The sequence below is a fragment of the Narcine bancroftii genome, chromosome 7 (genome assembly GCF_036971445.1).
Source record: "Narcine bancroftii isolate sNarBan1 chromosome 7, sNarBan1.hap1, whole genome shotgun sequence".
Lineage (NCBI taxonomy): Eukaryota > Metazoa > Chordata > Chondrichthyes > Torpediniformes > Narcinidae > Narcine > Narcine bancroftii.
This window is the reverse complement of record NC_091475.1, coordinates 24,107,034-24,134,976: the sequence shown is the minus strand read 5'-3', so window position 1 is coordinate 24,134,976 and position 27,943 is coordinate 24,107,034. Positions and strand designations below refer to the sequence as shown.

Below are 27,943 nucleotides of genomic sequence, written 5' to 3'. Positions count from 1 at the left end.
TTTTACTTCTATTTTAATTTTACTTCAGGTTTGAGTAGATCAGGAGCTGTGACACCCCAAGGCAGTGACATCACAGATCTGCGTCACCAAGGCAACTGAAGGCCACAGGAACCCACCATGAAATGAAACTATGAGGCTGACCTCACAGCTCCAGCCCTGTGAGAAAGCATGAGGAGAAGGACGCTGGTAAATCTGACAGGCACGTGAGCAAGTTTCGGGCAGAATCCAGTCTCCCCAGCTCTCCCCGCTCTCCACCCCACCTTGGAAACACATGGCAAGAACAGGTACATCAGGAGCAGGTGAGAGAAGGTTGGGAAGGGAGGAAGAAGGGCAAAAGCAAGCACAAGAGAAAGTGCTTGGGATGAATTTCAATGGTTTCACCCGGAGCAGGGCCACTATGCAAGTCACCACAATAGGGACTAGGTGATCACAACATCATTTATATTTGGTAGGTACATATGAGTCAATAGAAAATTGTGGGCTGAAGGGCCTGTACCGTGCAGTAATGTTCGATATCAGATCTACTACCTACATAATTCTGAGGTCTTTAGAACTGTGGAGGGTTTCCACATGCTGATGTTTACAGTGAGAAAAAGCAAAATCTGAGGCTCACATTTTCAATATTTTTTTGTCATTTTCTTACGGTAGGAAGACATTCAGCCCATCAAATCTGTAAGCTTTTGGAGTATTTCCAAAAGTCCCATTCCCCACCCATCGCCCCAGGACCATTTCTCTTTCACATGCCCATAGTCTATTCTACAGAGATGCTGGAGGAACTCAGTTAGTCTCGCAGTGTCCACAGGAGGTAGAGATGAAAACCGGCATTTCAGGCTTGAGGCCTTCCTCAAACGTTGGTTATATATCTTTACCTGCTGTGGACATTGCGAGACTTGCTGTTCCTCCAGAATTTCTGTGTTTTTACTGCAATCACGGCATCTGCAGACTTTAGTGTTTCATTTCATACTCTCTTCTACACCAACCGAGAGCTAACTGACAGACATCAATCAACCTTCCAACCAGCATGTCCTTGGGACATGGGGGAGAATAGAGCACCCAGAGGAAATGCATCGCATCGGAGGGAGACCACACCAAGGGCACCCGAAGACAGGAGTTGTGGCACTACACTGCCCATACACTCCCCAGATTCCTAGGATTCAGGTTGACATTCTTGGATCAATTCTCCAAGCTCCAGATACTCATCCAGCAACTTCACCTCTGCACTATTATACCCTTAATCACCACAGCCTGTACTTTCTGTTGCATGATAATGGATTAGTACCAATTTATTTTTGTATACAGTTTTGTCACCTAACTACAGAAAAGATATCAATAAGATAGAAAGAGTGCAGAGAAGATTTACTTGGATGTGGCCAGGGACCTGAGGAACTGAGATACAGGGAAAGGTTAAACAGGTTAGGGTGTTAATCCCTGGAGCGTAGAAGAATGAGGGAGATTTAATCAAGGCATTTAAAATTATGAAGGGTAGAGACAGAGTAAATGCAAGAAGGCTTTTATCCACGGAGAGTGGGTGAGATCCAAATCAGAGGTCATGGGTTAAGGGGGAAAGGGGAAAAGTTTAGGGAGAAAATTAGAGGGAATTTCTTCACATAGGAAGTGGTGGGAGTGCGGAACAAGCTGCCCCAGTTGAAATGGTGAATGTGGACTCAATTTTAACATAGAAGGTAAATTTGGACAGGTACATGGATGGGAAGGGTATGGAGGGATAGGGACAGGTGCAAGTCAGTGGGACTAGGTAGAATAACAGTTTGGAACAGACTAGAAGGGCAAAAGGGCCTGATTCTGTGTTGCAATATTCAATTAATCTGTTATTACATAACAGACTGACACCCAATTGTAGAGCAGGTAAGACTCTCATATTTTCAACTGCACCCTTAATTTGAATAAAATGTTCCCCTAGGGTAAATGTATAAATCTCACATCTTGCTATTTCATTTAGTCTAACATGCTGAGCACTGATTTAATGCATGCCACTCATTGAACACAAACAATAACTCATGATTCAGAAATTCCCACCCAAGTAAGAGTTATTTAAGATCATGAAAAAGCCTTCAAGTGAAATGCCAATGCCAGCATCATCTGGACAGTGGTCACTGACCCCCCAGGGAAAGACTGCTGGATTAATAACTCATTACTGCACTACGGTTCAGAGTAACCACCTTCTGCAGGGAGTATGGGAATACGGAACTCACTCCCAGAGCTGGAGAGTACAAAGCAGGAATACTCTGGAGGACATCTGGATAACTGAGAAGTACAAGAGGAATTGGAGTTGGTGGTGACGAGTGGGGTTGGCAGAGAGTCCTGAGGCTAAATACTGGCCTGCATCAGTTGGTCCTGCATTAAAAGCAGACAATGTGATGTGTGAAGCACAATAACTCCAAATGCTGGAATCTCCAGCAAACAATGTACTGCTGGAGGGACTCAAAGGGTCAGGAAGCATCCGTGAGAGAAATAGTCAGTCAATGCTTTACCTCCTATGGATAATGAGTTCTTCCAGCATTTACTGTGTGCTTTTAGTGCAATCTCAGAGTCTGCAGATTTTCATGTTTTTTTCAAGAAATTAGTAAAACTAGGAATTGTAGTCCAATAAATTTTAAACGTCAAATCTTCAGAGGGGTGATGTTAATTGGCAATTCAATAACTACAGATGAATAAATGAGAGCTAGTTTGATATGATAAAGGTGTGCTTGCAACCTTGACTGGGTAGCAGAGGGTTGATGAGGATGAGATGAATGATCAGTGTATGAACTTCTGAAAGGCATTAAAAATAGGTTTTAAAAAAATCAGCCTGTTAGCAGAAAGATAAAGGATAGGAAGCAGAGCTGGCGTTTTCCAGTAAGGAGGAAGCAAACAGGCTGGAGACACATAGGGGATGACAGATGTCGGAATCTGAAGCTACACACACTGGAGAAACTCAGTAGGTCGAGCAGTATCAGTGGGAGAGAAAGATTGGCAGAAAACCTTTAAAAAGTCAGGAGGACTGCAGTACAGAAGCTAATGCAAAGAGGGCAGGGTAGGAGGGGTGAAACAGAGGGGACGGTGGGAGGGGTGAACTAGGGAAAGGTGACACATGATGTACGGGGCATAGAAGTGGCAGATGCCAGACAAAGGGAGAGAGAGGCATGAAAAACAAAGGGTCAGCCAGAGCTGTTCCTTTGGAACTGGGCCTTGGGCCGTCAAAGGTCTGGGCCAATAAGTGCACAAGGCGTACAGTGTGCCTGGGTTCACTGAGCAGGGTATTGAGTACAAAAGTAGGAGGTCACATTGCAACAATACAATACTCTGACAAAGTTGCACTTGGAATACTGTCTGCAATTCTGGTCACCCAATTGCAGAAAGGATGTGGAGGCTTTGGAAAGGAAACAGGAGAGGTTCACTAGAATACTGCCTGGTTTAGAAGGGAGAAGTTGGACAAACTTGGATTGTTTCTTCTGGAGCATTGGAGGCTGAGGGGAGACCTGATAGAGGGTAATTTTAAAAAAAATTAATTTAGACACACAGCACTGTAATAGGCCAATTCGGCCCTACAAGTATGTGCCGCCCAGTTTACACCACATTAACCTACACCCTGGTAAGTTTTTGAAGGGTGGGAGGAAACCGAAGCCCCCAGAGAAAACCCATGCAGACACAGGGAGAACGTACAAATTCCTTACAGACAGCGTGGGATTCCAACCCAGGTCCTGTCCTGATCGCTTGCGCTATAAAGGCGTGGCGATAACCGCTACGCCAACTGTGCTGTAAAACCATGACACACAGTGATGGGGTGGCCAATCAGAGTCCCCCAAAGGTAAAATGGTCACACACCAGAGGACTCGGATTTAAGATGAGGGAAAGAACACTGAAGGAAGATGTACAGGGCAAGCATTTTCTCCAGTGAGTGGTGGGTCTGGAAGGGGATCCCAGGGGTAGTGGTGGAAAGCAGATACAATGGCCATGTGTAAGAAGAGACTTCTGGGTAGATGTGGCTATGAAGGGGATGCAGGAGTATCTGTCAGGTGCGCACAAAAGTTTTAGTTCGACTTTTAGAGGGACCTTGGAGTCCAAATCCATACATCTCTCAAGGTCGCTGCACAGGTTGATAGGGTAGTAAGAGGGCCTATAGGATACTAGGATTCATTAGCCAGGGATTGAGTTCAAGAGACAAGAGGTCATGTTGCAACTCTACAAATCTCTGGTGAAATCACACTTGGAATATTGTGTTCAGTTCTGGTCACCTCATTATAGGAAGGATATGGAAGCTATGGAGGGGGTGCAGAGGAAATTTACCAGGATGTTACCTGGATTGGAAAATATCTTATGAGGCAAGGTTAACAGAGCCAGAACTTTTCTCTTTGGAGCAAAGAAGGATGAGAGGAGACTTAATAGAGATCTACAAGATTCTGAGAGGCATAGATAAAGTGGACAGCCAGTGCCTGTTTCTTAGGTCAGGAATAGCAAACACAAGAGGACATCTATACAAAGAGAGGGGAGGGAAGTTTAGGGGAGACATCAAGGGTAAGTTTTTTAATATATACACAGAGAGTTGTGGGTGTCTGGATTGCCTTGCCAGGGGTGGTGGTGGAGCCGGAAACATTAGGGGCATTTAAGAGACTCAGACAGGTACATGAATGAAAGAAAAATAGAAGGTTACATGGTAGGAAGGGTTTAGAATTTTTTGGGAGGATTAAGTAGATCTGCACAGACTCGTGGGGCAAAAGGCCTGCTCCTGTACTGCTCCATGTTCTATAAAGGCCAAGGTTAGCTTTCTTCACCACCTTCTGTAGGTGCATTCCATCCATCAATGAATGATGCTCCGTGACCCTCAAGTCTCACCAGATCTCCCCTTTTCCTCGTATCTCACCATTCAGATAACATGCCTGCTTGTTCTTACCACCAAAGAGGAGTACCTCATATTTATCTACATTACACTGCATCTGCCATACATTTACACACTCTCTGAACCTGTTCAAGTTCAACCTGTAGTGTGTAGCCTCTTGGAATCTTCCTCACCATTCACCCCACTGCCCAGCTCAGTGTCATTGCCATTCTGTTACTTTGTCCATGTAATGAGAGAGAGAAAGCTCGAAGTAGGTGTACAAAACAAGAAATTTCATGACAATAAATTCTGATTCGGATTCAAAAATCTGGTCTAGAATATTTTGAGATGGGAAATAAGAGAGGATTTTGTAATCACAGTATTTTCAGTAAAAGCGTGAAGCACAGGAGCAAGACTGTTCCAACCCCCACAAATCTCTGCCTTATCAATCCAAACATCACACAGCTCAGGATATGAAGGCCCAAGACTGCAGAGAAGATTTACAAGAGAAACAGAACTGGAGAGGCTGGGGCAGCTATCCAAAGAGCAGAAGGATTCACTGGAAGGCCCCAAATTTGACAGAATAAACAAAGCAATGAAAAGGTCAAAACAAGCACTTGCTGAAAGAGCCAGATTTTACGTGATGAGGAAACTAACCAGAGGGGAAGGGAGGGCCGCAGGAGCAGATCCCAGCTTTTATTAATTTCATTTTTTATATTAATTCAGACATACAGCACGGTATTAGGCCTTTCCGGCCCACAAGCATGTACCACCCAATTAACATACAACCCCCATATGTTTTAAATGGTGAGAGGAAACCAAAGACCCCGGAGAAAACCCATGCAGACATGAGGAGAACCATATAACCACTTCCAGCATAGAACAGGCCAGTTCGGCCCTACTAGTCCATGCCGTAACAAATCCCCACCCTCCTAGTCCCACTGACCAGCACCCGGTCCATACCCCTCCAGTTCTATCCTATCCATGTAACTATCCAGTCTTTCCTTAAATGTAACCAATGATCCCGCCTCGACCACGTCTGTCGGAAGCTCATTCCACATCCCTACCACCCTTTGCGTAAAGAAATTTCCCCTCATGTTCCCCTTATAATTTTCCCCCTTCAATCTTAAACCATGCCCTCTAGTTTGAATCTCCCCCACTCTTAATTGAAAAAGCCTATCCATGTTTACTCTGTCTGTCCCTTTTAAAATCTTAAACACCTCTATCAAGTCCCCTCTCAATCTTCTACGCTCCAGAGAAAAAAGCCCCAGTCTGCACAACCTTTCCCTGCAACTCAAACCTTGAAATGCTGTCAACATTCTCGTGAACCTTCTCTGCACTCTCTCTATTTTGTTTATATCTTTCCTATAATTTGGTGACCAAAACTGTACACAGTACTCCAAATATGGCCTCACCAATGCCTTGTACAATTTCATCATAACCTCCCTACTCTTGAATTCAATACTCCAATTTATGAAGGCCAAACTCCTTATAGACAGCATGGGATTCGAACCCAAGGTCACTGATGCTATAACCATTGCACTAACCATGCCACTTTTGTACCTTTTCAAATGCTCAACGGTCGTTGTGGTGGGAATAAAGAAATTTATAGACTGTTCCAGACCCCAACACCTTACAGTCAGCAAGCAGAAGCTATCTTTGCTTTTTCCACTCAGCTGTGCAGCTGGCTGAAGGAGGCAGGGGACAATGCTGGAATGCCCTGCCTTGGATGTAACATACAGTTACATACAGAATCAAGGATTCTGGCTTGATTGTTAATGCAAATGTAAAGTAATGCACATGAAGAACATGATGCGATCCCAGTGTTTCCTGCAGGAACTACGTTCTCGGTTGCTCTGCCCAGGCACCTGGGCTGTAGTATCCAGCTGGCAATGACAACAACCACCACTTCTCTGACTGCAGAATTTAAAGAGAAGTTCAAAGCCCCTTTCACCTCTGAATCAGCAAAATGGGGAGTGGGCAGTCAGGAAGCCGAGCTGCAGGCAGAGCCCATGACACTGTAAACCCATTCAGTCTGCACACCAAATGTACACCGACTGCTCCATGGATTTGTTCATGCATGAGACTCAAAATCAGTCATTCTCAACAGAGGCTACAGCACATTTCAAGGGGCCACAGACCAAAATATTTTTTCTCTCGTCAGTAGAAGAAACCAACTGAACGACTGGTTCACAGGGAAGTGGGCCCATAAATTTTGAGCAGAGTCCCAAGGGGGCCACAGCCAAAAAAACATTGAGAATGGCTGGTCGAAGAGTTGTTGGTAACAGGAAATGGAGCATCTGTGGAGTCTGGCATTGAGAAATCAAACAAGGCTTATCAGGCCACCAGAGAACAAGAATGTCAATGCAGAACATATCAGCTGGGGGAGGATACAGATGTTGCCTCTGTTATCCAACCTCTGGATGTTCCAGTTTCTAGAGTGCTTGCTGGAAATAGTTCGACTCACAGCGTGCAGGGATCACGGTTACCCGAGAGACTGAGTTTTCTGCCAGCTATTGATCAAGGATAATTTTCATTGGAAGCCAAAGACAATGCTAGCACACGAATGGTCACTGAATTCCAACCCATGATGGGTTTTAAACTGTACCCCAGACTTATACAGTGACAAAACCATCCCCACCAGTACTGTACCCCAGTATTATACAGTGACAGGCCTCCCTTCCCCTCCTCTTGGGGGCCTCCCTTCCCCTCCTCTTGGGGGCCTCCCTTCCCCTCCTCTTGGGGGCCTCCCTTCCCCTCCTCTTGGGGGCCTCCCTTCCCCTCCTCTTGGGGGCCTCCCTTCCCCTCCTCTTGGGGGCCTCCCTTCCCCTCCTCTTGGGGGCCTCCCTTCCCCTCCTCTTGGGGGCCTCCCTTCCCCTCCTCGGGGGCCTCCCTTCCCCTCCTCTTGGGGGCCTCCCTTCCCCTCCTCTTGGGGGCCTCCCTTCCCCTCCTCTTGGGGGCCTCCCTTCCCCTCCTCTTGGGGGCCTCCCTTCCCCTCCTCTTGGGGGCCTCCCTTCCCCTCCTCTTGGGGGCCTCCCTTCCCCTCCTCTTGGGGGCCTCCCTTCCCCTCCTCTTGGGGGCCTCCCTTCCCCTCCTCTTGGGGGCCTCCCTTCCCCTCCTCTTGGGGGCCTCCCTTCCCCTCCTCTTGGGGGCCTCCCTTCCCCTCCTCTTGGGGGCCTCCCTTCCCCTCCTCTTGGGGGCCTCCCTTCCCCTCCTCTTGGGGGCCTCCCTTCCCCTCCTCTTGGGGGCCTCCCTTCCCCTCCTCTTGGGGGCCTCCCTTCCCCTCCTCTTGGGGGCCTCCCTTCCCCTCCTCTTGGGGGCCTCCCTTCCCCTCCTCTTGGGGGCCTCCCTTCCCCTCCTCTTGGGGGCCTCCCTTCCCCTCCTCTTGGGGGCCTCCCTTCCCCTCCTCTTGGGGGCCTCCCTTCCCCTCCTCTTGGGGGCCTCCCTTCCCCTCCTCTTGGGGGCCTCCCTTCCCCTCCTCTTGGGGGCCTCCCTTCCCCTCCTCTTGGGGGCCTCCCTTCCCCTCCTCTTGGGGGCCTCCCTTCCCCTCCTCTTGGGGGCCTCCCTTCCCCTCCTCTTGGGGGCCTCCCTTCCCCTCCTCTTGGGGGCCTCCCTTCCCCTCCTCTTGGGGGCCTCCCTTCCCCTCCTCTTGGGGGCCTCCCTTCCCCTCCTCTTGGGGGCCTCCCTTCCCCTCCTCTTGGGGGCCTCCCTTCCCCTCCTCTTGGGGGCCTCCCTTCCCCTCCTCTTGGGGGCCTCCCTTCCCCTCCTCTTGGGGGCCTCCCTTCCCCTCCTCTTGGGGGCCTCCCTTCCCCTCCTCTTGGGGGCCTCCCTTCCCCTCCTCTTGGGGGCCTCCCTTCCCCTCCTCTTGGGGGCCTCCCTTCCCCTCCTCTTGGGGGCCTCCCTTCCCCTCCTCTTGGGGGCCTCCCTTCCCCTCCTCTTGGGGGCCTCCCTTCCCCTCCTCTTGGGGGCCTCCCTTCCCCTCCTCTTGGGGGCCTCCCTTCCCCTCCTCTTGGGGGCCTCCCTTCCCCTCCTCTTGGGGGCCTCCCTTCCCCTCCTCTTGGGGGCCTCCCTTCCCCTCCTCTTGGGGGCCTCCCTTCCCCTCCTCTTGGGGGCCTCCCTTCCCCTCCTCTTGGGGGCCTCCCTTCCCCTCCTCTTGGGGGCCTCCCTTCCCCTCCTCTTGGGGGCCTCCCTTCCCCTCCTCTTGGGGGCCTCCCTTCCCCTCCTCTTGGGGGCCTCCCTTCCCCTCCTCTTGGGGGCCTCCCTTCCCCTCCTCTTGGGGGCCTCCCTTCCCCTCCTCTTGGGGGCCTCCCTTCCCCTCCTCTTGGGGGCCTCCCTTCCCCTCCTCTTGGGGGCCTCCCTTCCCCTCCTCTTGGGGGCCTCCCTTCCCCTCCTCTTGGGGGCCTCCCTTCCCCTCCTCTTGGGGGCCTCCCTTCCCCTCCTCTTGGGGGCCTCCCTTCCCCTCCTCTTGGGGGCCTCCCTTCCCCTCCTCTTGGGGGCCTCCCTTCCCCTCCTCTTGGGGGCCTCCCTTCCCCTCCTCTTGGGGGCCTCCCTTCCCCTCCTCTTGGGGGCCTCCCTTCCCCTCCTCTTGGGGGCCTCCCTTCCCCTCCTCTTGGGGGCCTCCCTTCCCCTCCTCTTGGGGGCCTCCCTTCCCCTCCTCTTGGGGGCCTCCCTTCCCCTCCTCTTGGGGGCCTCCCTTCCCCTCCTCTTGGGGGCCTCCCTTCCCCTCCTCTTGGGGGCCTCCCTTCCCCTCCTCTTGGGGGCCTCCCTTCCCCTCCTCTTGGGGGCCTCCCTTCCCCTCCTCTTGGGGGCCTCCCTTCCCCTCCTCTTGGGGGCCTCCCTTCCCCTCCTCTTGGGGGCCTCCCTTCCCCTCCTCTTGGGGGCCTCCCTTCCCCTCCTCTTGGGGGCCTCCCTTCCCCTCCTCTTGGGGGCCTCCCTTCCCCTCCTCTTGGGGGCCTCCCTTCCCCTCCTCTTGGGGGCCTCCCTTCCCCTCCTCTTGGGGGCCTCCCTTCCCCTCCTCTTGGGGGCCTCCCTTCCCCTCCTCTTGGGGGCCTCCCTTCCCCTCCTCTTGGGGGCCTCCCTTCCCCTCCTCTTGGGGGCCTCCCTTCCCCTCCTCTTGGGGGCCTCCCTTCCCCTCCTCTTGGGGGCCTCCCTTCCCCTCCTCTTGGGGGCCTCCCTTCCCCTCCTCTTGGGGGCCTCCCTTCCCCTCCTCTTGGGGGCCTCCCTTCCCCTCCTCTTGGGGGCCTCCCTTCCCCTCCTCTTGGGGGCCTCCCTTCCCCTCCTCTTGGGGGCCTCCCTTCCCCTCCTCTTGGGGGCCTCCCTTCCCCTCCTCTTGGGGGCCTCCCTTCCCCTCCTCTTGGGGGCCTCCCTTCCCCTCCTCTTGGGGGCCTCCCTTCCCCTCCTCTTGGGGGCCTCCCTTCCCCTCCTCTTGGGGGCCTCCCTTCCCCTCCTCTTGGGGGCCTCCCTTCCCCTCCTCTTGGGGGCCTCCCTTCCCCTCCTCTTGGGGGCCTCCCTTCCCCTCCTCTTGGGGGCCTCCCTTCCCCTCCTCTTGGGGGCCTCCCTTCCCCTCCTCTTGGGGGCCTCCCTTCCCCTCCTCTTGGGGGCCTCCCTTCCCCTCCTCTTGGGGGCCTCCCTTCCCCTCCTCTTGGGGGCCTCCCTTCCCCTCCTCTTGGGGGCCTCCCTTCCCCTCCTCTTGGGGGCCTCCCTTCCCCTCCTCTTGGGGGCCTCCCTTCCCCTCCTCTTGGGGGCCTCCCTTCCCCTCCTCTTGGGGGCCTCCCTTCCCCTCCTCTTGGGGGCCTCCTCTTGGGGGCCTCCTCTTGGGGGCCTCCTCTTGGGGGCCTCCCTTCCCCTCCTCTTGGGGGCCTCCCTTCCCCTCCTCTTGGGGGCCTCCCTTCCCCTCCTCTTGGGGGCCTCCCTTCCCCTCCTCTTGGGGCCTCCCTTCCCCTCCTCTTGGGGGCCTCCCTTCCCCTCCTCTTGGGGGCCTCCCTTCCCCTCCTCTTGGGGGCCTCCCTTCCCCTCCTCTTGGGGGCCTCCCTTCCCCTCCTCTTGGGGGCCTCCCTTCCCCTCCTCTTGGGGGCCTCCCTTCCCCTCCTCTTGGGGGCCTCCCTTCCCCTCCTCTTGGGGGCCTCCCTTCCCCTCCTCTTGGGGCCTCCCTTCCCCTCCTCTTGGGGGCCTCCCTTCCCCTCCTCTTGGGGGCCTCCCTTCCCCTCCTCTTGGGGGCCTCCCTTCCCCTCCTCTTGGGGGCCTCCCTTCCCCTCCTCTTGGGGGCCTCCCTTCCCCTCCTCTTGGGGGCCTCCCTTCCCCTCCTCTTGGGGGCCTCCCTTCCCCTCCTCTTGGGGGCCTCCCTTCCCCTCCTCTTGGGGGCCTCCCTTCCCCTCCTCTTGGGGGGCCTCCCTTCCCCTCCTCTTGGGGGGCCTCCCTTCCCCTCCTCTTGGCGGGCCTCCCTTCCCCTCCTCTTGGCGGGCCTCCCTTCCCCTCCTCTTGGGGGGCCTCCCTCCCTCCCTCGGGGCCCTCCCCTCCATCCAGTGGACCTCTCCTCCTTCTCGTGGGGCATTCCTCCCCCGGGGCCTTCTCCCCTCTCCTCGGGGCGCTCCCTCCCCGCACTCACAGGTGGCGAGCGGCCGGTTCTCCATGGTGAACAGCAACAGCTTCTCCTCGGCCGCCTCCATCCGCCCTACGCAACACTTCCGCTTCCGGTCACGGCCGTCTTAAAGGCGACGTCTGTACATTGTTCATTTTTATCGGCTGAATGGTCCGGGGGCCGGCGCGGCCGCTGGGAGAGGCCACTCGCTCATCGTGGCCGTGCTTGCCCATCGCCGCAGATCCCGGTGTAGGGAGAGGCGTCTCGTCCATCATGGCGGTGCTTACCCATTTGGTGCAGTCCCCAATGCAAGAAGAGGCCACTCGCCCATCGTGGCCATACTAACCCATTAGCTGTAGTCCTCGGAGCAGGGAGAGGCCATTCACCCATCATGGCCGTGCTGCAACTCCGTAATCTTCGATTGAGAAGGTACTGGCTCTTCACAAGGCACAGTAAGCAGTTGTTCCAGTTCCATTTGCTCCTATTGACTAAAAAGACAATCCTTCTATCTTCAATGTAGAGGTCGCGAACATAATGAGGTCATCATGGTCCACCAACTGATCAAGGGTGGACATTCGAAAGACACTGACCAAATGCTCTTGAATCTCTGTTTCCACAAATCACCATAGACAGGATCTGTTCCCTTTACCCTGCACCACCTCCTCATCATCTGTGATGGTTGCCTATCGCCTTGGATCGTCAGCTAGTAATTGGCCAATACAAGTCTCCATAGAGGGCAGAGTACGCTGCAGAATATGTCATATGGGAGATTACCATCTGGATCCACGAAGACATCCTCCACTTCACAGACAATCTGCTCTGGAAGACGCACCACAGGTAAACTATATTTCATCTTCTGGCTCATCACACAGAGGGCAGAGAAGTGCACTTCGAGGATCATGAACCGTGTAATGATAATGATCAGGTTTGCATTGCCACTAACAATATCTTAAGGATCATTGTTCCTGTTTGATTACACTTGGCTGCCAGCTCAGGTTTTACATGTGTACAGAAACCAGAAGAAAGTATTGATCAGTATGTGATTGAATTGAGAAACAGAAGCAAAATGTGTGAATTTGGTGGACTGACCGACTCGGACAAAAGACAGACTTGTGTATGGTATTCTAGATAATAGTCTAAGGGAAAGACTGCTAAGAGAGAAAAATCTAGACCTAGAAAAAGCCATAGAACTCTGTAGGGCTACAGAAACTGTAAAAGTGCAGGCAAAAGAGCTGATCGATGAAACAAACTGCAACATGGATGCAGTGAACAAGAATGGACATAAACCATTAAACAAAAAGAGTGCCAAAGTGGAAAGAGAAGCGTGGCCAGTGAATAAAAATGAAAGCTATATCGTCAATGCGGTACACAACACCTACCAAAAAAGTGTCCAGCACATCTCTCTCTGCAAACCTACAAGAACCTTCCTGAGCGGTAAACATTTACCTTTCGAGCACCAAAGCCTGGTGAACTTTATCCATGTTAAATTCTGTGCACAGTATAAGAATTCCCTGCAACCAGTGAACTTGGAAGAATGAGAAGTGAGATTGGACTGTGAACCAAAGAACTTTTCTTAAATTTACATACATTAAATACACATGTGCTAAGAATTAGAAGGGGGGTTAAGTTAATAGTGATAAGTTAAAATTTGATTCTGTTTTCATGTTTAAAGATAATTAAAAACAACTTTTGTTTAAGTAATCATTTGTCGTGGTGAATATCTATTGCTGCTGGGTTTTGAGGTCCTCTGGGCTCATAACAGACCTCATTGGCTCACTGCCACACAGGTGATTCTGACACTCACTCCCCTCCTGATGAAGGTAAGCGACAAGAAGGTAAGGACAAGAAGTCCTTTTTCAAGGTATGAGCAAAAAGCAGCAGGCGCCTGAATAAGGAATAAGGAAGGGGTAGTGGATGAAGGAGCAGGTGATAATAACTGTGTATAAGGGGCATAGATAGGGTGGAGAGTGGCACCATTTCCCTCGGGCAACAGTAGCAAATACCAGAGGCCATCTGTTTAAGGTGAAGGGAGGAAAGTTTTGGTGAGATGTCAGAGGTAAGAGTTTTACACAGAGAGTGGTGGGTGCTGGGAATACATTGCTGAAGATCAGCAAGAGTTCTGGGAATCAAGGGATATAGGGGCAGGGTTAAAGTATTAAATGTTTTTGTAATTCCAAATGATTTTATAAATTTGATAAGAGCTTTGTATAATCATCCAAAAGTTAGGGTGGTCACGAATAAGCAAATGTCTAAACCTTTTCCGTTAGAAAGGTCATCTAGACCTGGATGCCCATTATCACCATTTTTATTTGCATTGGCTATAGAACCATTGGCAGAAGTGATAAGAAAAGATAATGAGATTAAGAGTTTGATTATAGAAAATAGAGAGCATAAAATTAGCTTGTTTGCAGGTGATGTTATCTTACAGAACCAGAAATATCATTGAAGAAAATAAATGTACGATTGGGAAAATATGGTTTTAAAGTCAATGTAGGAATGATGGGGACTATACATTAAGTAAGCAGGTGATGATGTTTAAGTGGCAAAAGGAAGCAATTAAATATTTAGGAATTAATGTTGATAGAAATTTAAATAATTTATTTGAATTGAATTATCTACCATTACAAAAAATAAATGAAGATTTAAAGAGATGGAAAGATTTACCAATAACTTTAATAGGAAGAGTAAATTGTATACAGATGAATAATTTTCCAAGGTTGCAATATTTATTTCAGTCATTACCCGTTCCTATACCAATGAAGTTTTTTCAAGAATTAAATAAAAGTGTAAGAAAATATATTTGGCGTGATAAAATGCCAATGGTAGCTTTGGAAAAGTTAACTTGGAAATTTGAACACACTCCCACATTCCCCCTAAACTTTTTCCCGTTCACTCTTATCCCATGTTCTCTGGTTTTATCTCACCTACCCTCAGTGGAAAAAGCCAACTTGCATTTACTCTGTCTATACCCCTCATAATTTTAAATACCTCTATCAAATCTCCCCTCATTCTTCTGTGCTCCAGGGAGTAAAGTCCTAACCTGTTCATCATTTCTCTGTAACTCAGTTCCTCAAGTCCCAGCAATAAATCTTCTAGTAAATCTTCTCTGCACAATTTGCAAAAGGTTGATTTGCAGGTGCCTCAGGTTGTCAAGAAAACAAATGGAGTGTTGGCCTTCACAAGTCTAACTCCCATCTCTCTCTTGACCTCTATGAACCTGGTTTTGCACTTTCACTCTGGAGAGCATAGTATCTTTTTAGGAATTTTTCGTGTATACCCCAGCCAGACTGTTCACTCTTTTTCACTAATTTCATGTGGGACCAACACTGGACCAACCCATCTTAGCTGGAGAAAACAGTAGAAAGTACCATTAGCTTCTCTGTAGTGGCAGCTACACTGCTCCTGCAATAACACACACACAACCAGACGGGTTGAGCTCAGTGAGCAGACTAGTTTATTGCAGACTGCTGGGGTGCACTTATACTCCCAGCCCGGACCTGGCTGAGAACCACGCTGGAGGGCGCTGACATCACCCAGGCGTCACGTGGTCCCCCAGTGCGGGTTTCTGAGCCCTGTGCTGGAAGGAAGGGAAACCCCCAACGGCACCATTTTGGCCGGCTGCCCCGCCGTGTGGCTTACAAGCGAGGCCGGTTTGCCTGCTTTGTGGTGAGCCGCCACATAGAAACATAGAAGATAGGAGCAGGAGTAGGTCATTCGACCCATCGAGCCTGCTCCGCCATTCAACGAGATCATGGCTGATCTTAAAGTTCAGTACCCCGTCCCCGCCTTCTCTCCGTAACCTTTAATACCCTTATACTGAAGAAATATATCTAATTCCCTCTTAAATATATTTAATGAACCTGCCTCTACTGCCCTCTGTGGCAATGAATTCCACAGATTCACCACCCTCTGGGTAAAGAAATTCCTCCTCATCTCGGTCCTAAATGGTTTGCCTATTATTTCTCCATATTTCTGATGATCAAAAGACTTAAGAATGAAATGTGCATAGCAGACTTCAATGAGTTGTGACAGATTATTTTATACTTTATATTGTATATAGATATGTTTTAAAGGAGTTAAGTTGTGGCAGGTTTTTTTTAGTGAAGGTCACATACAAACACTTCAAAACAGATCTCATTTAAAATGCCAGAGCTCTCCTCAAGCCACACAGTCCAGGCTTCGGGTAACTTTGCAAAAACTTTGAAGAATGCCTATAAAGACTTCACAAGTAGGTGTAAATTGGAGATGATGTGGAGTAATAGATTATTGTTCGGGGGGGGGGGGGGGGGGGGGGGGGGGGAAAGCAACAGAAAAACAAACTCAGAAGATTAGGTCCGGTGCCGCAGTCTGAGTGCAGAGTCCACACAAGAGAAGATGACTGGCTGTATAATGTTTCACTTGAAATAAGGGAAACAGAAAAGGAACTCTTTGATGACCTGAAAGAAAGACGTTATCATCTGGAAAACCCTGATGGGGCAAGTTCCTTTGGCAAGACACTGAGGTGGCTGTAGAAGAAATCAGTTTGTGCCCAACGAGCTACAAATCTCTCTCTGAAAACTGACAAGAACCTTCCTGAGTGGTAACCATTTACCCTTTCAAGCGCCAAAGCCTGGTGAAATTCATAAATGTTAAATTCTGTGTACTGCCTGCAACCAGTGAACTTGGAGGAGGGAGAAGTGAGATTGGACTGTGAATTAAATAACTTTTCTGAACTTGTATACACATTACATACACATGCACTTAGAATTAGAAGGGGGTTGTTAGATTGTTATGTTAATATTGATAAGTTAAAGTTTGATCCTGTTTTCATGTTTAAAGATAATTAAAAGCAACTTTTGTCTTGGCGAATTTCTCTTGCTGCTGGGGTTTGGGGCCCTCTGGGCCCATAACAGTATATTATTCCTTTGTCATACCAGGTTTAATATTCTGTTTCCTAAATTCATTGACAACAAAACCATCTTACATAATGATGCTCTTAAAGATGTCCCTGCTTTTTTACCCCCCCATACACTCATTGATTTCTTACCATACTCTAATCATATGTATTAATATAGGATCATCCATCATTTTTGTTATTGATTTAGCACTCCACATAAATAAAATCCTTTGTTGCCCCTTCTTTCATTTAATATGATCCCATTTGAATCCAAGAGGGGTGGGGGGGGGGGGGCTGCCTTCCTTAAAGAAAGATGGAAGAAATCTGGCTTGAGCTGACAAATAATATTTTCTAAAATCTGGTAGCCCAAGTCCTCCTATCTTATAATCATAACATATAACATAACATAACAATTACAGCACAGAAACAGGCCATTAGGCCCTTCTAGTCCGCACCAAACCAAACACCCCTTTCTAGTCCCACCTCCCTGCACAATGCCCATAACCCTCCATCTTCTTCTCATCCATATACCTGTCCAACCTTTTCTTAAATAATACAATTGACTCCGCCGCCACTATTTCTCCCGGAAGCTCATTCCACACAGCTACCACTCTCTGAGTAAAGAAGTTCCCCCTCATGTTACCTCTAAACCTCTGCCCCTTAATTCTTAACTCATGTCCTCTTGTTTTAATCTTTCCTCCTCTTAACGGAAATAGTCTATCCACATCCACTCTGTCTATCCCTTTCATAATCTTAAATACTTCTATCAAATCCCCTCTCAACCTTCTACGCTCCAAAGAATAAAGACCTAATCTGTCCAATCTCTCCCTATATTCTAGATGCTTAAACCCAGGTAACATTCTGGTAAACCTTCTCTGCACTCTCTCCACTCTGTTTATATCCTTCCTATAATTAGGCGACCAGAACTGCACACAGAACTCCAAATTAGGCCGCACCAACGTCTTCTACAATCTCAACATCACCTCCCAACTCCTATATTCCATGCAATGATTGATAAAGGCCAGCATACTAAAAGCCTTCTTCACCACCCTATTCACGTGAGTTTCTGCCTTCAGGGAACGATGTACCGTTACTCCTAAATCTTTCTGCTCTTCTGTATTCATCAATGCTCTCCCATTTACCACGTATGTCCTATTCTGATTCTTCTTACCAAAATGAAGCACCTCACACTTATCAACATTAATTTTTTCAGCAAAATTCTTGGCCTCTTATTATTCCCCAAGAATTATCTAATACAATTATTTAATAATTTAAAGACATTTTTCAGCAAAAAAAATATTGGCGTCACTTTCATTTTGACACAGTTAACTCTCCCACCAAAGTAATCCATAATTTAATTTGTACAAATTCCATAAGTTATTGTCAGTCATTATTCCTAAGTATTTAATTCCATCTACTTTCCATTTAAATCAACTTCCTATTTGTTATCTTTCATAATCAAAGTTCGTCAATGGCATTATCTCATTTTATTCATATTAATTTTATAACCTGAAACCCTTCCATATTTTTCTTGAATTGTTTGTAATTTCTCCAAATACTCAGCCGGGTCAGATAAATAAGTAGCACATCACCAACAAATAGGGATGAGTTGATGTTCTTCTTGTTCAACTTTCAAAGCCTTTAATATCCTGATCTCTCCTTATAATCTCTGCCAGTGGTTCAATCGCAAGGATAAAAAGCACTGGGGACAGAGGGCACCCCTGCCTACTCAGATGGAAAATCGCTGACATTCGACTATTTGTTATAATTTTGGCTTGTGGTTTACGATAGAGAATTTCTGCAATGTTTTAAATAAAAAAGACTATTCTAAGCAGTCAAATGCCTTTTCCCTGTTGAAGGAGACTGTTATACTGGAATTCCATTTTGATTTTGCCACATGTATTAAATTGAAGAGCTTACCCAGCCTATTTGAAGAGTATCTTCCTTTAACAAATCCCATCTGATCTGTAGGTATAAATTTAGGTAAATATTGTGCCAGACTATTGGCTAACACCTTCACCAATACCTTATAATCAGCATTCAAAAGGAAGATAGGTCTATATGATGAGGTTTTTAATTGGTCCCTGTGTTTCTTTCAGCAACACTAATTACAGCTGTTGGAATGAGAAGGGAATTTACAGAGACAGATACAATAATGAGATGAATAGAGAAGATAGATGCAGGTTGGTTGTTTCCACTGGTACATGAGACTGGAATGCCACAGATTTAGGATGGAGTTGAAAAAGAACTGCTTCTCCCAGACAGCGGTGAATCTGTGGATTTCACTGCCCAAGGAAGTAGTGGAGGCTGCCTCATTAAGCTTATTTAAGTCACAGTTAGGTAGATTTTTACAAAGTAGTGGAATTAACAGTTCCGGGGGACAGGCATATCAGTTGTGATCTAATTGGATGGCAGAGCCAAATGGCTGACTCCTGCTCCTGTGTGAACTGTTCCCTCCCTCATCATGAGGAGCTGAGTCTGGGCAGTGTGCTGGAGCTGGTGTTCACTCTGCACCTGGGGCTTCACCTGATGCCGTGCCTTGTAATTTCAGACCTTGGGACCTCACAGCAATCGGACTTCCACCTGGCTCTGTCTGTACAGGATGCCTGCAGGGAAATACATGCCCAGGAGCTGCTGCCCGAATCAGGAGTGCAGAGGACCATGCAGGTGGGTGTGCGTGCCCAGGGATTGCATATGGGCTGTTAACAGAGAGGGTGTACTGGGAGCCCCAAGTACCCCACCACCATGCCCATCCACGTTACACCCAGTTACACACATTGGTCTCAGTCCTGGGGACTGTGAAACAATTGGATCCATAACATATCAGTGAACCACAGAACATTTATGATCCCAGGTTCCTTTATTGTCATGTAACAGTACAGAACATGTAATATTACACAAAATTGCCTTCTGCCTGCCATTTGGCAGTTATCATTAGTATCACCTGGAGCCCCTTAGAGTCAAAGAGAGAGAAGCAAAGGAGAGACCCTCCAGAGTCACTGAGTGTCCGTGGATTCACCTCCAGTGCTCCCCCAGCCTCTGCAGCTGCACAAACCCCTCCGATTTATTGGCGACCCTAGCCACAGATCCAAACCTCCGACACGATTAGAAAGCCTTCAGTGCCCAAGGGCCTCAGGAACAGTTCTTGCCCTCAGCAACCTCTCGAATCCAATTCCAATACCTGGTTCCCATGAGCCAGTCTCCAGCAGCTCACTGTCCATGTGGAACCCCCGACCACAAGTCGCTCACAGCCCGTGTGGGTCCTTCAACCGCTGAACCCCTCACTAGTCCGCTGCCATGGACACCATCCTGTAGGGTTGTCTCCTTTGCTTCTCCTTCTCATGGGGGAGGGGGTGTTCACCTCATTTTATTAGAACACAACAGCTCAGAAACAGGCCCTTCTAGTCTGTGCTGAACTATTATTCTGCCCAGCCCCATTAACCTGCACCCACTCCATAGCCTTCCACACCTCTCCCATCCGCATCCAAATTCTTCTCAAATGTTAACATTGAGCCCACATTCACTACTTTACTGGCAGATTGTCCACACACCCATCACTCTCTGTGTGAAGTTCTACCTAAACCTTTCCCCTTTCACCCTTGTGATGAATCTGTGTTGTGCAGTCAGTCTTTCACTGTGCTTAGACTGCTTTACTGACATTGGACGTGTATTATCTCTACCACTAAAGACACTCCCCTTGGCAATAACTGTGTATGCACCCATTATTATTCATTATTGAACTACTTAGTTTCTACTAATAAAAGCCATGATTCCTGGTTAACTACACAACCTTCGATTTCTTCATTAATTGGCACTTCAATCCTTAACCCACGTCTTCTGATTTGTATCTCACCTACCCTCAGTGTAAAAGGCCACCTTTTAATTTTGTATACCAATTTTGCAGCCTCTACAACCCTTCCCCATAGCTACACCTGTGCAGTCCTGGTGGAACTCTGTGTCCTCTCCAGTGAGATCTGTCCTGTCAGGTGCTGATGAGAGCTGGCCTCAGGGTGAAGACTGTGGTCAAGTAGAACCTGACAAAACAGTGTTCTCCAGTCCTCAGTGCAAAACAGGCAGATAAGTGTCTGGACACAACACACTTCCAAACAATATACATGCAGGACAAGTATTCATATATACAAATAAATATTGTTTCAAGGATATGAGAGCCTTGGATGGTTAGTGTGAGCAGTTCCTTTGGTCGTTCAACATTCTTACTGTTTTTCTTCCCAAAGGGAGCAGCTGAAAGATGCTATGTACAGGGTGGAAGGGGTCCTCAATGATTTTGCATATCCTCTTTAGACAACGATTCCAGGTGATCACGTCGATGTGAGGGGTGGGGGGAGGGAAACCTCAGTGATTCTCTCTGTGTGGTCTCACTCATTTAAAAACAATTTATCTTGGAGCTCCAGCATGTACTCACCTTTCCACCATTGTTGTTTCTCAGGAGAGCCCCCGAGGGGGCCGTGGTGGAGGAAGATCCCAGCCCTTCGGAGGCCTGCACAGAGGCTTCCTGCTCCAGAGTTCCAAGCCGCAAGCCTCACCGAAGGTTCCAGGTCGCAGCATATGTACGGGGTACCTTCGCGGGTCGAGCACCCTCCTACACTTGGACACCATCTTAAAGGCCCTCGAGCCAGCTAACAAACTGGCAATGGTTGGGACTTTCATCCAACCCCCTCGGCAACAGGAGGATAGTGAGTGCCCCCAGGGGAGTCAGAGCAGCAAGGTCAAGTTAAAATGCAAGAATGTCCTCAAACTGCAGCAATGTTTGTGGGAGCATTTGAATCAGCTGAAGTCAATGGGTGGGTTTCCCCTCTGTTTCCTGTTCCTGTCCCCAGTCCTCTCCCCAGTTCCTTCTGTGGTCTCAGCGCCTGGAGTTTAGGAGGTTGTTTTGCAGCAGTATAATTGTATATAAACATTTATATAAACCAGTGGTTCTCAACCTTTTTCTTCAAGTATTCCCTATGCCATAGAGGCTTTGTGATTAGTAATGGATCACATAAGGTGATATGTGAGTGGGGAGAAAAGGTTTGAAAACCACTGTTTTAATTGTACCTAATTGACTCGTTATATGCACGGTTTCATAACTCCAAAGGAAATGGACCAAAGACAATTTTTTTCAAACAAAATATTTCAGTAACAATTGGGTCTAGAGCAGTGATTCTCAATCTTCCCTTCCCACTCACATACCACCTTAAGCAATCCCTAACTAATCACAGAGCACCGATGGCATAGGGATTACTTAAGGTGGAATGTGAGTGGAAAGAAAAAAGTTGAAAACAACTGATATAAACCAGTTTACAAAAATAAATGAAAATAGTGCGCGAAAAGTAAAGCAATGACTGTGGTTCATTGATCATTCAGGAATCCGATGGCAGTGGGGAAGAAGCTGTCCTGTGCTTGTCTTTAGGCTCCTATACCTTTCTCCCGATGGCTGCAAAGTGAAGAGGACATAGCCTAGGTGGTGGGTCCTTGAAGATCGAAGCTGCTCTATGAAGACACCACCTCTTATAGATGTCCTCAATGGAGTGAGGTCTGGTGCCCGTGATGTCAGTCCAAGTTATCGACCCTCTAGAGCACACATGTCAAACTCTGGCCTGCGGGCCAAATTTGGCCCGCGAAATAATTATATTTGGCCCGCAAGATCATTTCAAAAATGTATTAGAGGTGGCCCACCCTGCAGCGAGAGCCGATGCTGTTTTTTGGTAATGTCACCCCCACTTCCCCATTGTAACACGAGAAATTGTAACACGAGAAGTCTGTCGATGTCATCAGCCGGCAAGCCGGTTGGAAGGCTCCCCGCACAACCAGTCACTTCTCCCACCTGTCGAACGGTGCGGCGGATGGGCGAGCGCCTGTGATTTCCTGTCAGCACGACGGGAATGGCAGGCTGCGCACGGCCCCTGGGCCGTGCGAGCCCCGCGCAACTGGCACCGGACGGCCCTTCCACAGCGCGAGCGCACTTCTCCCGGTCACCACGGCCTTCAGCGCTTGCACCCGCGCGGACCCCAGGGACGGCTGGTTCGGCCCTGCATGTGAAGAGAAAGATGGTGGCTGTCCACAAAGGCTGATTGGCAGCGCACTGGGCCTGAGTGGGTGGGTAAGCAGGGGTGGGCAGAGGGTGTAGGTGAGGAGTAATGGGCAGGGGAAGTTATGGTGGTGCGAGGGGCAGTTACAGAGAGGGATGAGTAGAAGGAGGGATGGATAGGGAAGAGGTAAAAGGGGAGGGGCAGGGCGAGTAAGGGAGGGGTGATTAGAGGGTGAGAGACGGGTAGAGGGAGGAACAGGTTGAGGGAAGAGGCAGTAGAGGGGCGTGTATCTGATGGGGTGGGTAGAGGCAGAGCGAGTGGAGTGAGGTGAGTAGAGGTTGGGTAAAGGACTGGTCAGGTAGAGGGATGGTGGGTCGAGGGTGAATAGGGGCCTAGAACCTGAGGAGTGAGCAGGAAATGCTGAGTCCTGATGCAGGCCAAAATAGACACAGCCCGTGAATGCTGACTACATCTCCACAGGGACCAAATATGTTTTCCTCAGGTCAAGCAAAGGGTGAACTTGAGCTACCTATTCCCTGACCTGTAACATTATCCTCCTAAAGTTATATCCTAAAGTTTAACATTACATAGGTTGAAAGAAGAGAAAACATGCAGATGTTGTTGAAAATTTTCAATAAGTATTTTGTTCGGCCCTCAACTTAGTCCAAGTTTTTAATTTTGGCCCTCCGTGAATTTGAGTTTGACACCCCTGCTCTAGAATTTTTTCTTGTCCTGAGTGATGGCATCTCCATACCAGACAGTGATGCAACCAGCCAGAATGCTCCTGTAGAAGTTTGAGTCTTCGGTGACATACTGAATCTTCTCAAATCCCCAAAGTATAGCCGCTGGTGAGCTTTCTTCGTGATTGCATTGACACAGAGGCTCCAGCACAGATCCTCGGAGATGTGGACACCCAGGAATTTGACATTCTTGACCATCTCCACTGAGGTATAGTTTCAAAAATATCTTGGTGTGTCCTTGCAGTGACCACGGGGAAGAGACCCAGTGCTGGGTGGAGGGTTTGGGTAGGGGACCTCCACATAGGGAGGCTAGGCCAACAGATATTCACACTCTGTCCTTGCTTACAGACTGGTGCCATCCAGATGTGGAGGCTGTGCTCAACCAACATCCCCGTCTCTCCCGCCAGATGGGAAATCCCCACTTTGCCCATACCTTGAAGCGGTTCCATGAGGACCCCGAGAGATTCATGCAGCATTTTGAAGAAAATGACGAGGAAATTATCTTCATCAAGGACCTTCTGGAGATCATCGGTCAGTGTGGCAGATCTCAGAGAGGTTTATAACATCACAAGAGGCTTTGATAGGATAGATATCTTTCTCACAGGGTCAAAGTTTCACACTCTTGTCCAAGGGACATAGGTTAAAGGGAGAGGAAGTTTAAGGTGTGGGTCAAATTTTCCTTTAAACCCAGAGGGCGGTGAGTGTTTGGAATGGGCTGCCGGGTTGGGGGGGGGGGGGGGGGGAGTGCTGGAAGCAGATACAACAGTGTTCAAGTCTTCCAGACAGACCTATCAGATGAGGTGAGATAAGAACAGGAAGATGAGGGTGAAAGGTTTCAGGGAGACATCAGGAGAAACTTCTTCACTCAGGGTGGTGAGAGTGTGGAACACGCTACCAGCAGAGGTGGTAGGTTTGATTTGGACATTCAAGAGAAGATTGGACAGGGACATGGATGGGAGGAGTATGGAATGGGTGCAGGTTGATGGAACTACACTGGATAATAGTTTGGCACAGTCCAGTTTGGCAGAAGGGCCTGTTTCTGTGGTGTGGTGTACTCTGGTTCTACAAACAAAAAGTGAAGGCGGAGGAAGAACAACTTTTAGGTGCAAGGAGCAGAGTGTCCGCTTGATTTCAAAATCACAGACTCGCAGGCCAAAAGGCTGATTCCTGGGCATCTCTCTGGTCTTCGTATCCAGGCCGATCCTCTGGCTGGTGGACCCTCAGCTGCCTGTCCCTCCCTCTTCTGCAACAGCCACCAGACCCCAGTGTACCCCCTCCCCAGGCTCCCATGAACCTGAGCTTGAGCAGCTCCTTCCTGTCCTCACCCCACCAGAAGTCGTCACACACAGAAAGCCATTCAGACCACTTAACCTGGGCTACCCCTTCTCTGGCTCAGACACAAAGCTCCTGCCAGCATTAAAACAGGACTCCTTGCCCAGGCCACACAACCTGAGCTGACTCCAATGAGACCTTCCCCCAACTCCTGGATTCTGCCCTCTCCCATCACCACCACCCTCCTCCGCCCCCCCCTCCCCCGCCCCCAACCCCGGAGATGGGATGAGTTACAGACAGCACACCAACTCCCTTGATGCACCCACTGAGGACTAGGGTTTTAAAGATCCCTCCAAGGAGGGTTTTGGGTGTGAGGGAGGGTAAGGTTAAATTGTTGTGAAGTCGGTTTACATATGTCAGCTCATCATAGTGAGCTGGAATGCTCTGTTCTCACACTGGGAGAAGCTTTCATTTAAACTTAGACATACAGCACTGTAACAAGTTTTAAATGTTTTTCTTGCAAGGTGGAAGCTGATTCCATACATTTAAACCCATGCCATCCAATTACACCCAAACTAATCAAGACCCCCGGTACATTTTGAAAGTTGGGAGGAAATCGGAGCCCTTCAGATCACAGGGAGAACGTACAAACTCCTTATAGACAGATTCAAACCCCAGTTGGTGATGCTGAAAGAGCAATGTGCTCACCGTGCCACCTTGAGCGTGCTTTGCTTGGAGTTCAGAAAAGTTCATTTTACTTTAAACATACAGCACGGCAACAGGGCCACGAGTCAATGTCGCCAAATTACACCCAATTAACCTCCTCCCCTCGTACCCCCACCCACCCAACCCCATCCTCCCATATCTCACCTCCACCACCCCATTCCCTCATATCCACACCTCCCCCACCCCTGCACCCCATTCCCACCCTCCCTTGCCCCCATCTGCCCCATCCCACTGTCTGATGTTCCTCTGTCCCTCCCTCCAGGGGAACTCCTTCACAGACAGAGTAGCCAGACTGCAGCAAAGGGTTTTGACCAGACCCTGGGAATCAGCTGTGAGGACGCAGAGAAGCTGAACCACATTGCGGAGCACCCGGACATCAAAGAAGCGATCAGTGACCCAGGCTTCAGGCACACCCTAAGGGAAATGAGCCAAGACCCTGGACAGGCTGAACGGTGATCACATTTCCTTCTTCATACCCCCTCCCCTCCCTTACATCTCATCCCTCACTCCCCCTCATCCCCTCACACCTTCCCCCACTTTCCCAACTCATCCCTCACTCTGCCTCATCCTCTCTTCCACCTACTCCCCTCCCTCTCAACCCCTCACTACCTCCTCTCTCACACCCCCCTCACCTCACTTCCTTCCTTCCTCCCCCTCTCCCAGAACCATGCGCATAGTTAGTTGGATGTAAATGAGAGAATAAAGTGAGGGAAGGTTCTGACAAAGAACCAGGGAAGAGAGGAAGACTAGAGGCTGAGGAAGGGGGCCATATATTGAGGAGAGGTGGGGAGAGAGAGAGAGAGAAGGAAATTGGGGAAGAGGACGGAGCAGAGATTGGAAAGGGGGGCTTCCGATTGGGGAGCGCGAGAGAGAGTGGGTCCCATGATTGGGGAGGGGAAGAGAGGGGTCCCACGATTGGGGAGGGGGAGAAAGAGGGCGTCCCACGATTGGGATGGGGGTGGAGAGGGTGTCCCACAATTGGGGAGGGGGGAGAGAGAGAGGGGGTCCCATGATTGGGGAGGGGGTTCCACGATTGGGGAGGGGGAGAGGGTGTGCATCCCATGATTGGGATGGGTGTGGAGAGAGGGCGTCCCATGATTGGGGAGGGGGGGAGAGAGAGGGTGTCCCACATTTGGGGAGGGGGGAGAGAGAGAGGGCGTTGCACGTTTGGGGAGGGGGGACAGAGAGGGAGTCCCACGATTGGGGAGGGAAGAAAAAGGGTGTCCCACGATTGGGGAGGGGGGAGAAAAAGGGTCCCATGATTGGGGAGGGGGGAGAGAGATGGCATCCCATGATTGGGGAGGGGGGAGAGAGAGGACGTCCCATGATTTGGGAGTGGGGAGAGAGAGAGGGCATCCCACAATTGGGGAGGGGGGAGAGAGAGAGGGCATCCCACGATTGGGGAGGGGGGGAGAGAGAGGACGTCCCATGATTGGGGAGGGGGGAGAGAGAAAGCATCCCATGATTAGGGAGGGGGTAGAGAGGGCGTCCCATGATTGAGAAGGGGGGAGAGAGAGGGCATCCCACAATTGGGGAGGGGGGGAGGGAGAGAGAGAGAGAGGGCATCCCAAATTTGGGGTGGGAGAGAGATAGAGGGCATTGCATGTTTGGAGAGGGGGAAGAGAGAGGAAGTCCCACGATTGGGGAGGGGGAGAAAAAGGGTCCCATGATTTGGGAGGAGGGAGAGAGATGGCATCCCATGATTGGGGAGGGGGAGAGAGAGGGCATCCCACAATTTGGGATTGGGGAGAGAGAGGGCATCCCACGATTGGGAAGGGGAGAGAGAGGGCGTCCCAAATTTGGGGTGGGGGGGGGGGAGAGATAGAGGGCATTACATGTTTGGGGAGGGGGGAGAGAGAGGGTGTCCTAAGAATGGGGATGGGTAGAGAGAGTGTGTCCCACGATTGGGGAGGGGGGGAGAGAGAGGACGTCCCATGATTGGGGAGGGGGGAGAGAGAAGGCATCCCATGATTAGGGAGGGGGTAGAGAGGGCGTCCCATGATTGAGAAGGGGGGGAGAGAGAGGGCATCCCACAATTGGGGAGGGGGGGAGAGAGAGAGAGAGAGGGCATCCCAAATTTGGGGTGGGAGAGAGATAGAGGGCATTGCATGTTTGGAGAGGGGGAAGAGAGAGGAAGTCCCACGATTGGGGAGGGGGAGAAAAAGGGTCCTATGATTTGGGAGGGGGAGAGAGATGGCATCCCATGATTGGGGAGGGGGAGAGAGAGGGCATCCCACAATTGGGGAGGGGGTTCCACAATTGGGGAGGGGGAGAGAGGGGAGGTCCCATGATTGCGGATGCCTGTGCAGCAGACTTGATATGAGAGAGGGTGTCCAGAGGGAATGGATCCGGCAGTGTAGGATGGTGGGAGCTCCTACTGGACTCAACATGGACTCTCTCCTTACCCTGCAGTGTGCTGGAGTGTCAAGATGCTGGATTCAGGGCTGGAATGGCCACACTGGTGGCTGCTGGTGTAATGGACATCCTCCTGGGACCACGGGCATCCGGCTCAGCATGAGGGAGGGGGCCAACTCCGGTGTGAGACATCAGTATTAAACACAACTCTTCCCTCCAAAACGAAATCACCCGACTTAACCCTCAGAACAAGACCAAAGGCTCCTGAATCAAGTCTCCTACATTGGCTCATGGGCTCTCTCAGTCAGAATACCAACACAGGGGCTGACTCTCCCTGGGCTACAGACCTGAGAGGGTGACTCTCCCAGAGGTGCAGACCCTCTTGGGGTACAGACCCCAGGGTAGAGTATCTGCATTCAGTTCTCATTACAGGATGAAAGGTGACATAATCAAGGTCTACAAGATTATGAGAGGCATAGATGTGGTGGACAGCCAGTGCCTTTTTCCCAGGGTATCAACAAGCAAACAGCTGAGGATGTGTATAATGTGAGGGGA

General features: G+C 49.9%; 2 protein-coding genes and 1 long non-coding RNA gene across 6 annotated transcripts in view; 2 read left to right on the top strand and 1 right to left on the bottom strand.

Moving 5' to 3' along the window:
- trappc10 (trafficking protein particle complex subunit 10) overlaps positions 1-11,495 on the bottom strand; it is an 83,568-nt gene extending 72,073 nt beyond the window's left edge. For all 3 annotated transcript variants that reach the window (XM_069889126.1, XM_069889127.1, XM_069889129.1), the window contains exon 1: positions 11,418-11,495. In XM_069889126.1, coding sequence (XP_069745227.1) covers positions 11,418-11,478 — 61 coding nt within the window. In that variant the 5' untranslated portion in view covers positions 11,479-11,495. The remainder of the gene's footprint in view (positions 1-11,417) is intronic.
- Positions 73-27,657, top strand: LOC138738600 (uncharacterized). Of its 2 annotated transcripts, none has more exons than XM_069889136.1 (6): positions 73-299; positions 18,818-18,933; positions 20,714-20,960; positions 23,384-23,566; positions 25,296-25,485; positions 27,446-27,657. In XM_069889136.1, the coding sequence occupies exons 1-6, from the start codon at positions 272-274 to the stop codon at positions 27,549-27,551; spliced, it is 870 nt and encodes a 289-aa protein (XP_069745237.1). In that variant the 5' UTR covers positions 73-271; the 3' UTR covers positions 27,552-27,657. The 2 variants fall into 2 exon arrangements, with proteins under 2 accessions (XP_069745237.1, XP_069745236.1); XM_069889135.1 differs by having other exon boundaries at positions 75-299; positions 20,714-21,068.
- On the top strand, positions 11,266-13,091 carry LOC138738601 (uncharacterized). Its single transcript, XR_011341616.1, has 2 exons — positions 11,266-11,819; positions 11,911-13,091. It is a non-coding gene; the product is annotated as an uncharacterized lncRNA (long non-coding RNA).
- Positions 27,658-27,943: the final 286 nt, after the last annotated feature.